Below are 19762 nucleotides of genomic sequence, written 5' to 3' on the forward strand. Positions count from 1 at the left end.
TGTGTCATCTTGCTGCTGCAGTAGTACTGTTCCAAGGCTCTGCCGGGACACATCAGCTGAGATCCTAGTACACCTCTCTAGGTCTTACAATTTCAGAACGGGCTCATCAGTTATGACTCTTTTCAGCATCTGGAAACGCTCTTCTTGCTCGTGTGACAAAATCCACTCAGATTTTGCTGCTCAAGGAGTGACTGAAGTGGTGCTCACACAGTTGACAGTCGAGGGATGAACTTAGCCAGGTAAGTCACCATCCCCAAGAAACATCTCATCTCCTCTTTGTTTTGGGTCCTCTCCGTGTTTTGAATGGCTGACACCTTTCTTGGGTCAGGCTTCACTCCTCTTCTGATATGACATCTCCTACGAAGATCAGCATCTTAACGCTAACCTCAGAAATTGAATTTCAAATTGACATACTGTGTCACATCAAGCACTTGTCTCAGTGGTGTATCATGTTCGTCCTTGGTAGATACTCAGACGATGAGGTTATTATACTCTTGACATCAGGTATGTCTTCAAAGAGCACCTGGATCATTTTATTGTAGACTTCTGGTGAGGGCAGAAAGTAATATCTTCGCAGTGGTAAAGTATGCAGTCTTGAACTTGCCTCATCCAGCTTTGTCTGCCAGAACCCATTTGACATGTTGAGTTTGCTAAACCACTTGGTACCTGCAAACAGGGACATTTTGGGAATTTAAAATGCTCTCTCTCGATGGCCTTATTGAGATACCTTTGGCCTAGACATATCCGGAATGCTCAGTTTTTCTTTTGCACAGTGATCAGTGAGCTCACTCTATCTGTTGTTCTTCAATTTTCTGTATGACATTCATCTGTTCCATGTGTGATAGTTCTTGTTTAAGTTTGTCTCTATAAGTGCAAATGGAACTTTCCTGCATGCACGGACAACAGGAATCACTGTTGAATCTATGTGAATTTTGTGTACACCCTGTAAGCCTCCTAGCTCCTCAAAGACATCTATGTACTCTTCCATGAGTGCTGTGTGGTCATCTTTGGTCTTTGAAACCACTACAAAGACTCTTTTCACCAGGTTGAGCTTTTCACACAAAGTCAGACCTAATATTGGCTGTACTCTTTTTTTCTACAATGAGTAGCTGTGACTTTAGGTGCAGCTCTTTGTGCTTGAAAGTCTCTATACAGCCCTCTTTTTACTGCAACATTCTCTCCAGTGTAGCCTGTCATTTTTAACTTCAGTGGGTAAATCTTGCTCTTTACTGTGAGAGTCTTGTAATTATCCATGGACTACAGAATCACCTGGGCTCCGGTGTCAGGCTTGAATGGAATTACCGTCTCATTCACAGTCACTGGAACAATCCATTCTGTTTTACCAGCACCAGCTGTCTGCAGAGAATCCACAAAGAATCCCTCCATTTCGTCAGCAACATGTGCACCTTTTTCTTGGTAGCCCCAGCTTTGCAGTACTTGGCAAAATGACTCTTCCCACAATTACTGCAGGACTTTCCAAGAGAAAGATGGGTCTTTGGGATGTGATTACCACCACATTTGCTGTTTGATCCTCCTTTGCTTTGCTGTTGCTTTGGGAAAAGCCTTGAGCGCTGCTCCTCTGTTTTCACAGCATGCATTGTTGTGTCTGCCCTGTGTAGCTCCTTAGCGTATGCTCGGGTGGTCCCTGCTGCCCTACACAGCCTTTTCCAGCCTCAGATCTTTTTCACACAGCAGTCTTTCCCCGAGTCCGTTATCTGGAATTCTGCAAACTATTCTGAATCTTTCTAATGAGTTTCTCAAATTTCCAAATTTACTCAGTGTGATGCTCAGCTATTGGTCGAAGCTAACACCTTGTTTCTGGTCACAGGAAAAAAATCTTGTATCTCTCAAAAGTGATGCTTCAACTTGGGACAAAATATGCTTCAAATTTTGTCATCAAAGTGTCCAACGTAAAAGCTGTCTCATCAATTTGAAAGCTGTTATAGATCTCTAAAGCATCTTTGCCAATTACAAGCAGTTTTTCATTGGTACCCCTCCCCACTCTGCTAAATATATATTGAATCACTGTTTGAAGTGTTTCCAGTTATCAGTTAGATTGCCAGTAAACTGCATAGGTGCAGGAGGACTCAGCTTATCTGTGATGGGGACTCTCGACCTCTCACCTGAATCCAGTGATGGCTGAACTTAGAGAACAACATGCTCTCTTGCTTTGCTGGCCAGATTATCTCCATCGTAACTAGCGTCCAATCTCACTTGCACATGATGTTCATTTACTCTCCATATTTAGACCTCACACTGTCTTCTGAAACCATGTTATGTTTGTTCTTAATAAAGACAAACTTGGTGTGGGTTTATGTTGGAACATTTTATTACTGAACTGCTGCTCGACCCTGTGTGTGTGTGTGTGCAACCAACCCCGACCACTGTCATAGCTTCTGGTTCCGGCTGAACCCATCTCATTGCCCACAGGGAAGTCAAGTTCTTTATTATGCACACAAACATTTCATTAAAAAGTGCGTAAAAATATTTATGACAATGACTTGCTGTATTTTACAATTTTTCATGATATATACCAAAATCATTTTTTAAATGATACCACGTAGACAATGTGCTCTCAGATTCAGCTTTGGATTTATTTATCATACATACATCAAAACATACTGTGAAATGTATTGTTTGTATTTACAACCAGCACACCCAAAGATTTGCTGTGGTCAGCTGTAAGTGTCATCACACATTCCAGCATAGCGTGCCACAAGGTTCCACAGAACAACCACAAGCAGCAGCAAAACAAAACAATAATAGCAAAATAAATCCCTTTCCCTTCCCTCCCATCCACCCACTTATACACCAAGACAGCCCTTCAACCCCAGGACAGGCCACCTCCAGATCTCCATTCCTTCTCCCTAGTATTCTAACTTCAGACTTCATCCCAGGAGGATGCCAAATATGGGTTTGACCTTTGGACCTCAATTCCAGACTTGCATGGACCTCCGACCCCTGTGACCAAGGCTCTCATGACTCCTTAAGGCCTGTACCTTCAGTCTTCGATCTTGTCCTCCAGACAACTGGGTTTGACCATCCTCTATTTCCAGACTCATACAGGCTTCCAACCATGGTTACCTGGGGAGGTCATAGGCTCTTGTGACTCACACCTATATCTAGGACTTGCTGCCCACATGGACTTCCAACCTGGAGATCGCTGGTCTCCTCAGTGCTTGCAGCATGATTTCTGGGATCACTGGCGTACAGCTGTGAAGGGCTTTGACCTGGACTTGAGTTGCTGCCCAGACATTCCCCGACATCCCTGTCCCTAAACCCTAACCTGACCTCTAATTCCTCACTTTGTCCCTAAAACCTTCCCTACAAACCTAAACAAAACAGCTGAGTTTGTGCCACAATGTCGACGGACATTGCAGTCCGAACTGCCGCCTTTTACCCTCATACAGTGTGTGAAAATGAGGTCTTGGGGTGGACCTGTTTACATAGCCTTTCCCACTGGCCTGTTGTGTTCATTCTGCAATTCGTGCATGCAATATTGGCAATGTTCTGCTGTGAACAGGTCCTTAACCTGGCAATGATTTGGTGTGCACCACAGAACCTCTTTTTTCCACAAAGCTGATCTTCTAGCAGCAACTGGTGCCTGCCCCAGTGTACAATATGTACACTCAGATACTGAGATAGATCGCTTAGCTTCGGTGCAAAGAGGCATTTCAGGAAAAGTCTCTCCCTGCTGCAGCTTGGGAGTCAGCTTATGGTGGCATGAGGTCTTAAACATGTTGGAAGGATCAAGTAAAGCATTCTCCTCTTCAATTTCTGGTCTATATCCAAATGCCGATGGGGCAGTTCTGGCAGCAGAATGTTTTATTGAATGACATTAACTAAGAGCACAGGGAAGATCCAGTTGAATCCACTCTGTTCTTTTGTCTTTAACCTAACCACATTCTGTGATAAGCATTGCCTGACAACTTTGAGGTCAAAGGGATGCTTCTTCAGGAACCTCTCCATCCAGAAAAGATGATGGATGAGGGACAACAACGAGGAAATCTGCAGATGCTGGAAATTCAAGCAACCCACACAAAATGCTGGTGGAACGCAGCAGGCCAAGCAGCATCTATAGGGAACACAAAGTACACTGTAGATGCTGTGGTCAAATCAAGACGTACAAAAAAGCTGGATGAACTCAGCAGGTTGGGCAGCATCTGTTGAAAGAAGCAATGTTGAAAGTTACTTCTTTCAACGGATGCTGCCTGACCTGCTGAGTTCATCCAGCTTTTTTGAGCATCTATAAGGAGAAGTGCTGTCGACGTTTTGGGCCAAGACCCTTCTTCAGGTCCTGACGAAGGGTCTCGGTCCGAAACGTCGACAGCGCTTCTCCCTATAGATGCTGCCTGGCCTGCTGCATTCCACCAGCATTTTGTGTGTGTTGGATGAGGGACAATGTGGTTTAGAATCCCAGGATGTCTCCTGTCTTCTCAGCCCATGAGATTATATCCAACCCTCTCAGCGCAGGGAATAGGTAGATCGTAGTAACACTTTCTGTTTATGTACCTGGGCTGAACAGACTGTGTTAGACAGCCAGACACAGAAGTAACCATCAGGATCAGCAAGGGGTGCTCTTCACCTGTTTTTCTGGGACATTTTTCATCCTGCCTATTAGAACATGTTCCAGTTTGGATCTTCAGGTAAAATAAACAGTTGCTCAGCTGATTATGATAGTGGTGTTGCAGAGTAGCAACACTGGCATCCAGCCAGCTGCTACTGTCTATATCGCCTGCAAGGTAGTGGGAAATTTCATAAGTAGTGGTAATCAGTAACATTTATTCCATAAGACCATAAGATACAGAAGCAGAATTGGAACATTTGCCCATCGAATCTGCTCCGCCACTTCATCATGGCTGATCCAATTTTCCTCTCAGCCCCAATCTCCTGACTTATCCCCATTTCCCTTCATGCCCTGACCAATCAAGAATCTATCAATCTCTTCCTTAAATATGCATAAAGACTTAGCCTTCACAGCTGCCTGTGGCAAAGAACTCTATAGATTCACCTCTCTCTAGCTAAAGAAATTCCTCCTCATCTTCATTCTAAAAGGACACCCCTTTATCCCAGGCTGTGTTCTCCACACTTAAATTCTCCCACCAACGGAAACATCCTCTCCACATCCACGCTATCAAAGCCTTCCACCATTTCAGAGGTTTCAATGAGGTCACCGCTCATTCACTGGAATTCAGAAGAATACAGGCCTAGAGCCATCAAACGCTCTTTATGTGAAAAGCCGTTCAATCCTGGAATCATTTTTGTGAACTTCCTTTGAACCCTCTGCAGTTTCAGCACATCCTTTCCAAGATAATGGGCCCAAAACTGTTCATGATAATCCAAATGAGGCCTCATCAGTGCTTTATAAAGTGTCAACATTACATCCTTGCTTTTATATTCTAGTCCTCTTGAAATGAATGCTAACATTGCATTTGCCTTCCTCACCACAGACTCAACCTGCAAATTAACCTTTAGGGAATCCTGCACAAGAACTCCCAAGTCCCTTTGCACCTCAGTTTTTTTGTATTTTCTCTCCATTTAGAAAATAAAAATTTGCAACAAAGCTATCAATTCCATCATTCAAATCATTGACATATAATGTAAAAAGAATTGGTCCCAACACAGACACCTGTGGAACACCACTAAGTCACTGACAGCCAACCAGAAAAGGCTCTCTTTATTCCTAATCTTTGTCACTGCTTTATCCATGCTAGAATCTAACACTCTAATAACCTGCTTAGTAATGCTGAGTTTGGGTTTCATCAGGACATGTGGCTGCAGACATCATTACAACTGTGGTCATAGATAGTTAGATACTTTACTGATCCCAAAGTTAATTACAGTGTCACAATAGCATTACAAGTGTACAGATATACAAATATTAGAAGAGAAGTAAGAAAAAAAATTTAAAAATAAGTTACCTCAAGCAGCCTAACAGGAAGGGTCATCACTTTCCTGGCTATAGATTGACTCATTATAGAACCTAGTGGCCGACGGTCAGAATGACCTCATATAGTGCTCTTTGGAGCAGAACAGGTGTCTTAGTCTATTACTAAAAGTGCTCCTTTGTTCAGCCAAGGTGGTACGCAGAGGGTGAGGAACTTTGTCCAGAATTGCCAGGATTCTCTGTTGGGTCTTTTGTTCTACCACAGCCTCCAATGTGCAGTTTAATTCCTATAACAGAGCCGGCCTTATCAGTTTATTGAGCCTGTTGGCATCACCCATGTTGATGCCATTGCCCCAGCACACCACCACATAGAAGGTTGTACTGGTGACAGGAGAGCACGTGAAGGAGAGGCCTACGTTCTCCAAAGGACCTCAGTCTCCTCAGGAAGTAGAGGAGACTCTGGTCATTCTTGTACACACCCTCTGTGTTGGTGCTCTACTCAAGTCTGTCATCCAGGTGCACCCCAGGAACTTGTAGGCCCTCACCAGATCCATGTCCTCAGCATCAATAGTAACAGGGAGCAATGCAGGCTTAGTCTTCCTAAAGTCAAACTCCTTTGTTTTACTGATGTTAAGTTGCAGGTGATTTAGCTTGCACTTTTTGGCAAAGTGCTCCATCAGGGTCATAGAAACATAGAAAACCTACAGCACAATACAGACCCTTTGGCCCACAAGCTGTGCTGAACATGTCCTTACCTTAGAAATTACCTAGGGTTACCCATAGCCCTCTATTTTTCTGAGCTGCACGTACCTATCCAGGAGTCTCTTAAAAGACCCCATTGTATCCGCCTCCACAATCGTTGCCGGCAGCTCATTCCACACACTCACCACTCTGAGTAAAAAAAACTTACCCCTGATATCTCCTCTGTACCTACATCCAAGCATGTTAAAATTGTGCCCTCTCGATTCCAGCCCTGGGAGAAAGCCTCTGACTATCCACACGATCAATGCCTCTCATCATCTTATACACATCTATCAGATCACCTCTCATCTTCTGTTGCTCCAAGGAGAAAAGGCTGAGTTCACTCAACCTATTCTCATAAGGCATGCTCCGCAATCCAGGCAACATCCTTGTAAATCTCTGCACCCTTTCTATGGTTTCCACATCCTTCCTATAATGAGGCGACCAGAACTGAGCACAATACTCCAAGTGGGGTCTGACCAGGGTCCTATATAGCTGCAACATTACATCTCGCCTCCTAAACTCAATCCCATGGTTAATGAAGGCCAATGCACGGCATGCTTTCTTAACCACAGAGTCAACCTGCACAGCAGCTTTGAGTGTCCTGTGGACTCGTACCCTGTGATCCCTCTGATCCTCCACACTGCCAAGAGTCTTACCATTAATACTATATTCTGTCATCCTATTGGACCTATCAAAATGAACCACCTCATAATTATCTGGGTTGAACTCCATCTGCCACTTCTCAGCCCAGTTTTGCATCCTATCAATGTCCCGCTGACAGCCCTCTGACAGCCCTCCACACTATTCACAACACACCCAACCTTTGGGTCATCAGCAAATTTACTAACCCATCCCTCCACTTCCTCATCCAGGTCATTTATAAAAATCATGAAGATCAGGGGTCCCAGAACAGATCCCTGAGGCACACGACTGGTGACCGACCTCCATGCAGAATATGACTCATCTACAACCACTATTTGCCTTCTGTGGGCAAGCTAGTTCTGGATCCACAAAGCAATGCCCCCTTGGATCCCATACCTCCTTTGTTTCTCAATAAGCCTTGCATGGGATACCTTGTCAAATGCCTTACTGAAACTCATATACTCTACATCTACTGCTCTACCTTCATCAATGTGTTTAGCCACATCCTCCAAAAATTCAATCAGGCTTGTAAGGCACGCCCTGCCTTTGACAAAGCCATACTGACTATTCCTAATCATATTATGCCTCTGCGAATGTTCATAAATCCTGCCTCTCAGGATCTTCTCCATCAACTTACCGACCACTGAAGTAAGACTCACTGGTCTATAATTTCCTGGGTTATCTCTTCTCCCTTTCTTGAATAAGGGAACAACATCCGCAACTCTCCAATCCTCCGGAATGTCTCCCATCCCCATTGATGATGCAAAGATCATTGCCAGAGGCTCAGCAATCTCCTCTCTCATCTCCCACGGTTGCCTGGGGTACATCTCATCCAGTCCCGGTGACTTAAGCAACTTGATGCTTTCCAAAAGCTCCAGCACATCCTCTTTCTTAATATCTACATGCTCGAGCTTTGCAGGCCGCTGCAAGTCATCACTACGATCACCAAGGTCCTTTTCCATAGTGAATACTGAAGCAAAGTACTCATTAAGTATGTCTGCTATTTCCTCTGGTTCCATACACACTTTTCCACTGTCACACTCGATTGGTCCTATTCTCTCACGTCCAGTATTCATCCTCTCATCCTCCCTTTAGACACCCAACTATTGCTGAATTATCAGAGAATTTCTGCAGATGACATGACTCAGTGTTCTACCTAAAGTCCATGTGTGAAAGAAAGAGTTCAATTACACGGTAAGATGAAAATGACCGCCTTTGATAAGAAGGCAGCGTGTGACTGTGTGTGGCATCGAGGGGCCCTGGTAAAACACATCAGTGATTCAATGATACTTGCACAGAGAGGTGATTATGATCATTGGTCATTCGTTCCAGCTCCTGGAGATACTGCAGAATCTCCTCAGGGCACTGTCCTATCACCTTCTGCCATAAGGTCAGAAGTTCATTAATGGATTTCACAGTGCCTAATTCTGTTTTGCAATTCCCCAGAAGATGAAGACATCCATGTTGTTATGCACAAGATCTGGGCAGCATTAGGGAGATGAGTGGCAAGTAACCTTCAGGCTACTTCCATCAAGTGAGAGCCTAACACCCATTAGATATTCAGTGAGCAAACACGAGGAAATCTGCAGATGCTGGAAATTCAAACAACAACACACACAAAATGCTGGTAGAACACAGCAGGCTAGGCAGCATCTATAGGGAGAAGCGCTGTCGATGTTTCGGGCCGAGACCCTTCGTCAGGACTAACCGAAAGGAAAGATAGTAAGAGATTTTAAAGTAGTGGTGGGAGGAGGAAATGCGAAATGATAGTAGACCGGAGGGGGTGGGATGAAGCTAAGAGCTGGAAAGGTGATTGGCGAAAGTGATACAGAGCTGGAGAAGGGAAAGGATCATGGGATGGGAGGCCTCAGGAGAAAGAAAGGAGTGGGAGGGGGGGGGGAGTACCAGAGGGAGCTGGAGAACAGGCAAACAACTAAATATGTCAGGGATGGGGTAAGAAGGGGAGGAGGGGCATTAACGGAAGTTAGAGAAGTCAATGTTCATGCCATCAGGTTATTTGGGTTATTCTCACCTTCCTGTCAGCTTGAATCAGTCTGGCCATTCTCCTCTGACCTCTCTTATTAACAAGGCATTTTCACCAACAGAATAGACACTCACTGGATGATTTTTTCGCACTATTCTCTGTAAACTCCAGAGGCTGTTGTGTGTGAAAATCCCAGCAGATCAGCAGTTTCTGTTATGTTCAAGCACCTTGTTTGGTACCAACAATCATTCTAGGGTCAAAGTCACTTAGCTCACATTTCTTCCCCACTCTGATGTTTGGTCTGAACAACAATTGAACCTCTTGTCTGTGTCAGCATGTTTTTATGCATTGAGTTGCTGCCACAGGATTGGCTGATTAGATATTTGTGTTAATGAGCAGGTGTAAAGGTGTACCTAATAAAGTGGCCACTGAGTGTTTGTACTATGCTTACAACAGCAGTGACTGCCACTGTGACACCTCAAAGCTATCCCACCATCTACAATGTGCATATCAGGAATACCATTCATTTGCAGGATAGGTGAAACCACAAAGCCAAAGAAGCACCATCTTGCTCACAATATGTCCAGCATCTTAAATATTCAGAGTCATAGTTCATCATATGAATACTATGGTGGGTGCCAGCTACAAAATGAACTGTGTTTACTGCATTATTGCATTTACCAGCCAGCGTTGCCCTAACCCAAGACTTAGAGAAATGAGGGCAGCAGCCATCATGAAACCACTGCCACCTGCAGGTTCCCTTCATTATCACAGTGACTGAATCTTGTTCTGTGCCCAAGTGCCCTTCTGGTGAACACTTCAGAAGGACTGCAACAATTCAAGACCGTGCCTCATAGGCAGTAGGGGATGGCAGCAACTGATGGCTTTGCCAATGACTCCTACATTTCAAAGCAATTTTTTATTCAAAAAATAAACTTTATTCATCATAAAAATATATACAAAGGAAGTCCTGTTGAAGGGTTTTGGCTTGAAACGTCAACTATTACTCTTTTCTGAGATGCTGCCTGGCCTACTGAGTTCCTCTAGCATTTTGTGTGTGTTGCATTTGTAGTAGTTGCACGCAATAGTGCAAACAGTGTTTTAAATTAAAAAAAACAAAAGTACCATCTTCTCACAATATGCAAGGTGAATGGCTATGGTTCACCATCACTGCAGGACTTTAGTGTCCAGGACAAAGAAGCGAGCAGGCAAAATCATTGCAGACACTATCCACCCAGCAAACTGCCTTTCCTGAAGGCTCCCTTCCTGCTTAAAGTGCTATTAAAACAAAAACTTCACACCATCTTAAAAGGATCTTTCCCCAGTCAGTTTATCTGATCAATCATTCTAGTTCATAGTTAGTCCCTCAACCCCACCCCCCCCACACCTTTAAGTGGAGTTCAGGATTTGCAAATCCAGTCCATCGTCAATCAGCCTGAACCCTTGTACCCACAGCCTCGGTGAACTGTCTCACAGTTTTTGGGCTACAATACTGGGAATGGTCTTCTTCAGGGTGTGATTAGGCTGATCAGTCTGTGTCCCTGTTCCAGTCTCTGTCCGTGATGTTCTGCAGAGGCGTTTGATTGGATTCCCAATCAACATTAGAATCCCCTTCTACGTCAGCAGGTTAACCTCTCATTTGGCAGCTGCTTGATTGTGAAGAGTCACTGTTCTCTTTCTCCTTCTTCATCTTCAAACTGAAACATAAGAACACAACATAAGAAATAGGAGCAGGAGTGGCCATCTGGCCCGTTGGGCTTACTCCGCCTTTCAATAAGATCCTGACTGATCTGGCCATGGACTCATCTCCACCTACCTGCCTTTTTCTCATAACCCTTAATTCCCCTACTATGCAAAAATTTATCCAACTTTGTCTGAAATATATTTATTGAGGCAGCATCCACTGCTTTATTGGGCAGAGAATTCCACAGATTAACCACTCTTTGGGAAAAGCAGTTCCTTCTCATTTCCGTCCTAAATCTACTCCCCTGAATCTTGAGGCTATGCCCCCTAGTTCTAATCTCACCTACCAGTAGAAACAACTTTCCTGCCTCTATCTTATCTGTCCTTTTCATAATTTTATATGTTTCTATAAGATCTCCTCTCATTCTTCTGAATTCCAGCGAGTACAGTCCCTCGCGACTCAATCTCCCCTCATAGCCTAACCCACTCATCTCTGGAATCAACCTGGTGAACCTCCTCTGCACCGCCTCCAAAGCCAGTACATCCTTCCTCAAGTATGGAAACCAGAACTGCACACAGTACTCCAGGTGTGGCCTCACCAGTACCCTGAACAGTTGCAGCATAACCTCCCTGGTCTTAAGTTTCATCCCTCTGGCAACGAAGGCCAACGTTCCATTTGCCTTCTTGATAGCCTGCTGCCTCTGCAAACCAACCTTTTGTGATTCATGCACAAGCACTCCTAAGACTCTCTGCACAGCAGCACGCTGCAAATTTTTGCCATTTAAATAATAATCTGCTCTTCCATTTTCCCTCCAAAGTGGATGGCCAGACCCTTGCCCATTCACTTAACCTATCTATATCCCTCTGCAGGGTCTCCATATCTTCTGTACAATTTGCTTTTCCACTCAATTTAGTATCATCAGCAAACTCAGATAAACTACACTCTTCCAGACTGTTAATGTATATCATGAACAGTTGCAGGCCCAGCACCAACCTCTGCGGCACACTGCTCACCACTGATTGCCAACCAGAGTAACACCCATGCATCCTAACTCTCTGCTTTCTATTAGTTAACCAACCCTCTATCCATGCTAATACATCACCCCCAACTCTATGCATCCTTATCGTCTGGATAAATCTTTTATGCATCACCTAATTGAATGCCTTCTGGAAATCCAAGTAAATAACATCCATTTGTTCCCTTCTATATCCTCAAAGAATTCCAGTAAGTTTGTCAAACAGGACCTTCCTTTGCTGAATCCATGCTGCATCTGCCTGATAGATCCATTTCTTTCCAGATGCCTCACTATTTCTTCTTTAATGACAGCTTCAAGCATTTTCCCCAACTACAGATGTTAAACTAACCGGCCAATAGTTACCTGCCTATTCCCTACATCCCTTTCTGAATAGTGGTGTGACATTCACCATCTTCCAATCTGCTGCGACCTGCCCTGAGTCCAGGGAATTTTGGTAAATTATTACCAAAGCCTCTACTATAATTTCTGCTATTTCTTTCAGTACCCTGGGATGTATTCCATCAGGCCCATGGGACATGGCTATCTTCAGGAGTGAACAAAGTTCACTCATGAATCTGCTTTGTAGGGGTTCTGGTGACATCATCATCGGGAATGGCAGCTTAAGTCACTAGCTCCTCCGGAAAAATGCGTATTAAGCCCCGTTAACCCATCAAGTATAGTATTTTTCGAAAGTATTTGAACTAATAAGAGGGGCAAGAATGGGGAAAAAGAATGGAAATTTAAAAAGCGACACTGCGGAGCCTGTGGCTGAGAGGAGTGCAGCAAACGGCTCTCCTACTCGACCATGTGCTAGCGAGGTGGACGCTGGGCCTCGTTCAGGTGAAGCGGCAAATATGATCGAAATTTTGAAAGAGATAAGGGAGTTCCAGAAAGATCTAAAACAGCAGCTACATGATATTAAGTCAGAGCTTGCCAATGTCAATCAAAAAATAGTGGTGGCAGAGACTCGAATTGAGAAGGTGGAAGATCGCGTTCAAAATGTGGAACAGATACTAAATAAGACGATAAAAATATTAAATCAACAAGAAGGTAAACTGCTTGACCTGGAGGGAAGATCACGGCGGAAAAATATCAGAATATACAACATTCCCGAAAGAGCGGAGGGCTTGTATGAGGGAGTTTGTTGGAAAGTTGCTGCGGGACGAGCTGGAGCTTCCCTCAACTATGGAACTGGAAATTGAGAGCGTGCATTGTGCGAACATCCTGCGGCCTACCTGAGGCAGAGAAGATAAGCCACGCCCAATAGTAATTAAATTCCTTCGATACAGTACCAAGGCGGAGATTCTACGAAGGCCTGGGGTAAGAAGAGGGTGTTTTTAGATGATAAATTAATATATTTTGACCAAGATTACTCCCCCCCCCCCCCCGCGGTTCTGCAGAAACGTAAAAAATACTCTGAAGTAAAATGAATACTAAAACAAGAAAGGATTAGATTTCAAACTCCGTACTCTGCTGAACTTCAAGTGTTTTATCAAGATCGGATCCAACTGTATCAGACAGTGGAAGAGGTGACTACAGACATGAAGGCCAGAGGTTTGCCCGTCAGCGGGATCAAACCGAGGGAAAGCCTGGCAGAGGAATTATCCCGCTCCGCTTGGGAAATAGTGCGTGAATCGAGAAGGCAGGAGACGGGAGGAGGCCGAGAGAAGTATATCAGGAAGAGACTGGGAGTTTTCCAAAGACAGCCCTCAACCCCTCCAGAACAGCCATAAGGTTTGGCTAACTTTAAAAATGTTGAGAAACTAAATGGAAGCAAAAGTACACGGTAATATACCTATCTCAAGAAATACTTATTATAATGTGGATTTTATATTACTTAGTTGTTATTCTTTATTCGCTCACTTACTTCTTTTTCCCCACCAAAATGAGAATATATATACGTATGTATATATGTATATGTATGTAAAATATATTTATATATATATATATATGTGTGTGTGTGTGTGTGTGTGTGTGTGTGTATGTGTATATATATATATATATATGGAGTACACAGGGAAATCTTTTCTGTGTAATGGATTTCTCCACTGAATTTTATGAATACTGTAATGGGAGTCCTCAACTCACAAGTAGGAGGGGTTATCCCCCACAGCTAAGCATTTCCTCTAGCTCAACGCAAGGTCATCTACCAGAGAACTCAGCCTTGGAATCACACATTCATTGCCATTTTTGTTATTATTTGCGTTTCTTGGTTCTTATTTGTTCAGGGAGTAGATCGATTAAGTTTTAGTCTGCTAATTTCAATGATACATTGACAGATAAATACAGATTGCTAAGGACAAAGTAAAATTCATTTCTTTTAATGTCAATGGGCTATTAAATCCAATCAAACGTAAAAGAATTTTATCCAAAATGAAAAAAGAACAAGCCCATGTAGTATAGTTACAGGAAACTCATTTTAGTGATAATGAGCATAAAAAACTAAAGAGAATGGGCTTCACTAATCTGTTTTTCTCCTCATATAAATCAGGACATAGGAGAGGAATTGCTATTCTTATCTCAAGTAAGCTAAATTTTGAAAATGTATTCAAAATGGGAGATAAAGAGAGCAGATATATTCTGGTGAGGGGGAATACAGACTGAAATTCAGTTACTGTATTGAATATATACGCACCCCCAGGAAGTGATATTGGTTTCTTTCAGAAAATTACTGATATTATAGTAGTGGAAACAGAAGGTCTCCTGATACGTGGGGGAGACTTAAATTTACAATTACTACCAAACTTAGACTCTTCCAATAGAAAAACCTATGAAACAAAATCCGTACATAAGAAAGTTAATACACTTTTTGAGGATGTTGTTTTAATTGATATATGGAGGGACCTTTTCCCCGACAGAAGGGATTACATTCATTATTCTGCTCCCCATTCTGTGTATAAAAGAATAGACTATTTCATAACATTTGGAAAAGACAAAGACAAAATAAACACCTGTGGGATTGGGACAATAGATGTAAGTGACCATGCACCTATATATTTATCTGTTGATTTCGACCTACAACCAAAGAATACTATTTGGAAACTAAATTCAAGTCTACTCAATGATCCGTACTTTAAGGAACAAATTAAAAAAGAAGTCGGTCTCTACTTAGAATTTAATGATATGGAGAGGTTTCACCTCCCATTTTATGGGATACTCTGAAGGCTGTCTTAAGAGGGAAAATTATAGTGATATCTTCATATAAGAAAAAAATAAGGAATAAAACATTAGAGGAATTACAAAATAGGCTGAAGGAACTCGAGAAAAAACACAAATTGAATTTGGCACAGGATACATTAGGGGAAATTTAAAAAAAATTAGGAATGAAATTAATAGTTCGGCTATGCAAGAAATCAGGAAAAATTTAATGTTTCTGAAACAGAGACATTATGAAAGTGGATCAAAGTCTATGAAAATACTGGCATGGAAGCTGAAAAAAAAGATATCAGAAAATACAATTCATAGAATTAGGAACCCAAGAACGAAAATGATAAAAAAATAAGCTAAGTGAAATTCAAGAAGATTTTGAAGTGTTTTACAAAACTCTATACTCCAAAGTTCCAGGGGGAAGCATAACCCAAATTGACACCTTCTTGAATTCTCTAGAGTTACCCACTTTAAGCGAAGATCAAAATAGAACGATGACTGCTGACATAACTGAAGTTGAATTAAAAGTTGCAATTAGTAGGCTTAAATTAAGCAAGTCACCAGGATCAGATGGGTATACAGCAGAGTGGTACAAAGAATTTAAAAATGAGTTAATTCCTGTTTTACCCCCCACACTGAACTGGGCTCTAAAAAAGGCACAAATGCCACCCAGTTGGAAGGAAGCGATAATCTCAGCTATACCGAAAGAAGGCAAGGATAAAATGGAATGCGTGTCATTTAGACCAATATCCGTTCTTAATGTAGATTATAGATTATTTACCTCCATCATGGCCAAACGATTAGAGGAGTTTCTACCCATACTGGTATGTAACGATCAGACAGGTTTTATATGAAACGCCAAACACGAGACAATATACAAAGGACACTTCACATTATGGATCATATACAAAAAAATAAAATTGAAGCAATAGTGATAAGCGTGGACACTGAAAAGGCATTTTATTCGGTTAATTGGAATTTTCTTTACAGAGTTTTACATAGATTTGGTTTCCAAGACACAATTATTAAAACTATACAGGCACTATATGACAACCCCGCTGCTAGGATTAAAATCAATGGATATTTATCAAATAGTCTTACCCTAGAAAGGGGTACGAGACAGGGTTGTGCATGATCACCTCTACTCTTCGCATTATATCTGGATCCATTAGCTCAATACATCAGACAAAATGAAGATATCAGGGGAATTACTATTAAAGTGACAGAGCATAAATTGGCTTGTTGCGCGGATGACATTTTGATCTATCTAGGACAACCAACATACTCTTTACCTAAATTGATGCAATCCTTTGAACAATATGGTCAATTATCTGGATACAAGATCAACATAGATAAAACCCAATTACTTTCATATTACTATAGCCCACCAAGAGAAATTGAAAGTCGATACCCCTGGGCATGGCAAACAGTCTTTTAAATATTTGGGCATCATTATGCCAAAAGATTTGGCAAAATTATCAGAATGTAATTATCAGCCTGTATATAAAAAAATTAAGGAAGATATGGCAAGATGGAACCTGGTTCCTTTTTTCAGTCTCAGTTCAAGGATTGAGTCTATTAAAATGAATATATTGCCCAGACTGTTATCTCTTTCAGATCCTACCAATAGAGATTAATCAAAATCAATTCAATGAATGGAACAAGATGTTATCAAGGTATATTTGGCAGGGTAAAAGGCCTAGAGTTCGTCTCAAAACTTTGCAATTAGCAAAGGAAAAGGGGGGATGGGGCCTACCTTCTCCTAGAGATTATTATTTTGCAGCACAATTGAGAGCTGTGATATGTTGGTGCAACCCATCATATGACGCTCAATGGAAAAACATTGAGGAGCGGGTACTTCCCATCCCCATACAAGCAATTTTGGCTGACAACAACCTGCAAAGGTACATAAATACTATTGATAACCCATGGGTGAAATTGACTCTTAAAATATGGAAAACTACTATAAAAAAATATAGTCTGGAGGGAGATGCTGCAATTCTTAAATGGTGTGCATATGACTCGGATTTTACACTGAATAAATTGGATGCTAGTTTTAAGGACTGGACAGCTAAAGGAGTAACGGTTCTTTGCAACATAATGAAAGAAGGAACACTGTTCAGTTTTGAAATGCTTAAAGAGAAACACTTATTAGAAAAACAAGATTTTTATCGGTATTTACAGATGCGACAATATGTTAATGAGACACTTAAAAATGTAACCAAGGCAAGTACATGCTTGATAGAGCTACTTAGAAAAGCATATAATTCAGATAACGGTAGTAGAGTCATTTCAAGCATGTATAAGGGGTTGTCGAATCTTAAAACACATTTGACTTCATACATTAATACAAAATGGGAGAAGGAAGGAGGGATAATTATATCTGAGGAAGAATGGACAATAATATGGAGGTATCAATGGAAGTGTACCAGTTCACAGAAATGGAGGGAGTTTGGATGGAAAAACTTGATAAGATATTTTATTACACCCTCTCAGAGATCCCATTATAATAGTAACCTCCCTGTTTGCTGGAGAAATTGTGGAAATCAAAATGCAAATCATTATCATATTTTTTGGGACTGCCCTGTTATCGAAGACTATTGGAGGGGGATACACAATGCCCTACAAGACATCTTTAAATGTGAAATACCCTTAGAGAGTAAGACCATATATTTTGGATATATACCTCAAGATTGGTTGAAAAGAGATAAATATTTAATGAGTATACTGCTGGTGGCTGTTAAAAAGACTCTTACTAGAAAATGGTTATCACAGGAGAGCCCAACTTTAAATGCATGGATGGAAACTACAATGGACATTTACAAAATGGAGAAGATAACAGCATCTGTTAATCATAAGCTGGAACAATTTGATTCATACTGGGAAAAATGGTTTAACTACATAATGCCTCATAGGCCTGATTTTATTCTTACAAATCAATGAATATGTTGTAAAAAAAGATCACTCCCTACTTGTACATAGTTTTTTCCTTTTACTTGTTTTTTCTCTCCACTCTTTTCTATAAGTGTATACCTCAGATGAATACTTTGTGGAGATTTGTGACATATATGATTATATGATGTATATGTACAATGTCTGAAATACATCTTATGGAAATGTTTGTTTGATGATGAACTTAAATAAAAATAAATTACAAAAAAAACAATCTGTAAATCAGCCTATGTGATTACCATCACTGGAGAACAGTGGCATTGATCACCAACTCTCCCCTGCCAGGTTGCAGACAGTACAGTCACTCAGGACTTCCTGTGCACCATCACAAGTTCAGAATCAAGTCTATTGTCACTGACATAAGTTGTGAAATTTGTTGTTTTTTTGCAGCTGTACAATGCAATACATACAAAATTAAGTATATAAAAATACGTAGTGCAAAAAGAGAGCCAAAGGTGTGAGGTAGTGTTCACAGGTTCTTGGTCTGTTCAGAATTGTGATGGTGGAGGGGAAGAAGCTGTTCCTAAAACATTGAGTGTCTGTCTTCAGGCTCCTATACCTCCTCCCTAGAGTTGAAGTGACCTGCAAGATGGCTGTTACTGATAAAGTACAGATTCCAGCATCTGCAGTCTCTTGTATCTCCAGATTACCATGAACCTTTGGCGCAAATGTGGAGTGACAGGAAAACCTCCAGCTACAGAGTACATTGTTCTCAGCCTGTGTGAAATTTCAAAACCCGATATATTTTTCTTTTGTTCATTTAGAAGAGGAGAACATAAATATCCTAATTAATAATGCTGGTGTTATGAGATGTCCTCACTGGCAAACAGAAGATGGATTTGAAATGCAGTTTGGTGTAAATCACCTTGGTAAGTCTGCACTGTTTTTCTTTCCTGCTTTGTATTGATGGACGTGTTTGGAAATTCCTTGTGAGCATGGAATCTGCATCTGTAAGATAGAATCAATTAGGCATTTGTACCCTCGTGTTTAAGTTTTCCATTAGCTTTAGGATAAAATTGCTCATTTTTGAATTATTTTTTTCTTCCATTTCCTCTGGGTGCACCTGCAGTGATCCTGGCCAAGAGATTGGCTCTGCTGCTGCTCTGTGAAACACCATCAGAAAATACTCAAAAATTAAGTTGCTTTTTAATATTTCCCCTGTCCTGGCTAAAGCCCAGCAAATGCTGGAATCACACTATGTGAGAAACTGTTGGCAGTTTCCTACATCTGGCAAGCATTCCATTTCTTTAATTGTGGAACTGAGAGGTTATACACCTGAAAAGATTTGTGGCTTGGTCAAAATATACAAAAGTGCTTGGTCTTGAACTAATGTTATTTCCTGACAATGTTGAAATTAATTGTAAACTGAGTACAGTGGTCTGGATTCTATGATCATCAATGAAATGAGGGTCTCATCACTGACTTCCATAAGACCATAAGACATGAGACATGGCTGCTCCTTTTTTTTCTCCTCCTCAGCCCCCATTTCCCAGCCTTCTCCCTGTAACCATGTCCAATCAAGAATCTATCAATCTCTGCCTTAAGTACACCCAATGACTTGGCCTCCACGGCTGCTCGTGGCAACAAATTCTACAAATTCACCACCCTCTGGCTAACGAAATTTCTCCACAACTCTGGCCACAACTTTGCCACAAAGCCATCAATTCCATAATCCAAATTATTGACAGACAGTGTGAAAAGCAGCAG

At 41.6% G+C, this 19762-nt stretch overlaps 1 protein-coding gene across 2 annotated transcripts in view; it reads left to right on the plus strand.

Annotated features, from left to right (window-relative positions):
* Positions 1-19762, plus strand: part of LOC140730718 (retinol dehydrogenase 13-like) — a 75600-nt gene that overhangs the window by 30593 nt on the left and 25245 nt on the right. Inside the window, exon 4 of one of the 2 annotated variants that reach the window (XM_073051525.1) lies at positions 18820-18924. The exons of the other annotated variant lie outside the window; for it this stretch is intronic. Within the exon in view, the coding sequence (XP_072907626.1) occupies positions 18820-18924 (105 nt within the window). The remainder of the gene's footprint in view (positions 1-18819; positions 18925-19762) is intronic. 2 annotated transcript variants of the gene reach the window in all.

This window comes from Hemitrygon akajei, chromosome 7 (assembly GCF_048418815.1).
Source record: "Hemitrygon akajei chromosome 7, sHemAka1.3, whole genome shotgun sequence".
Classification (NCBI taxonomy): Eukaryota; Metazoa; Chordata; class Chondrichthyes; order Myliobatiformes; family Dasyatidae; genus Hemitrygon; species Hemitrygon akajei.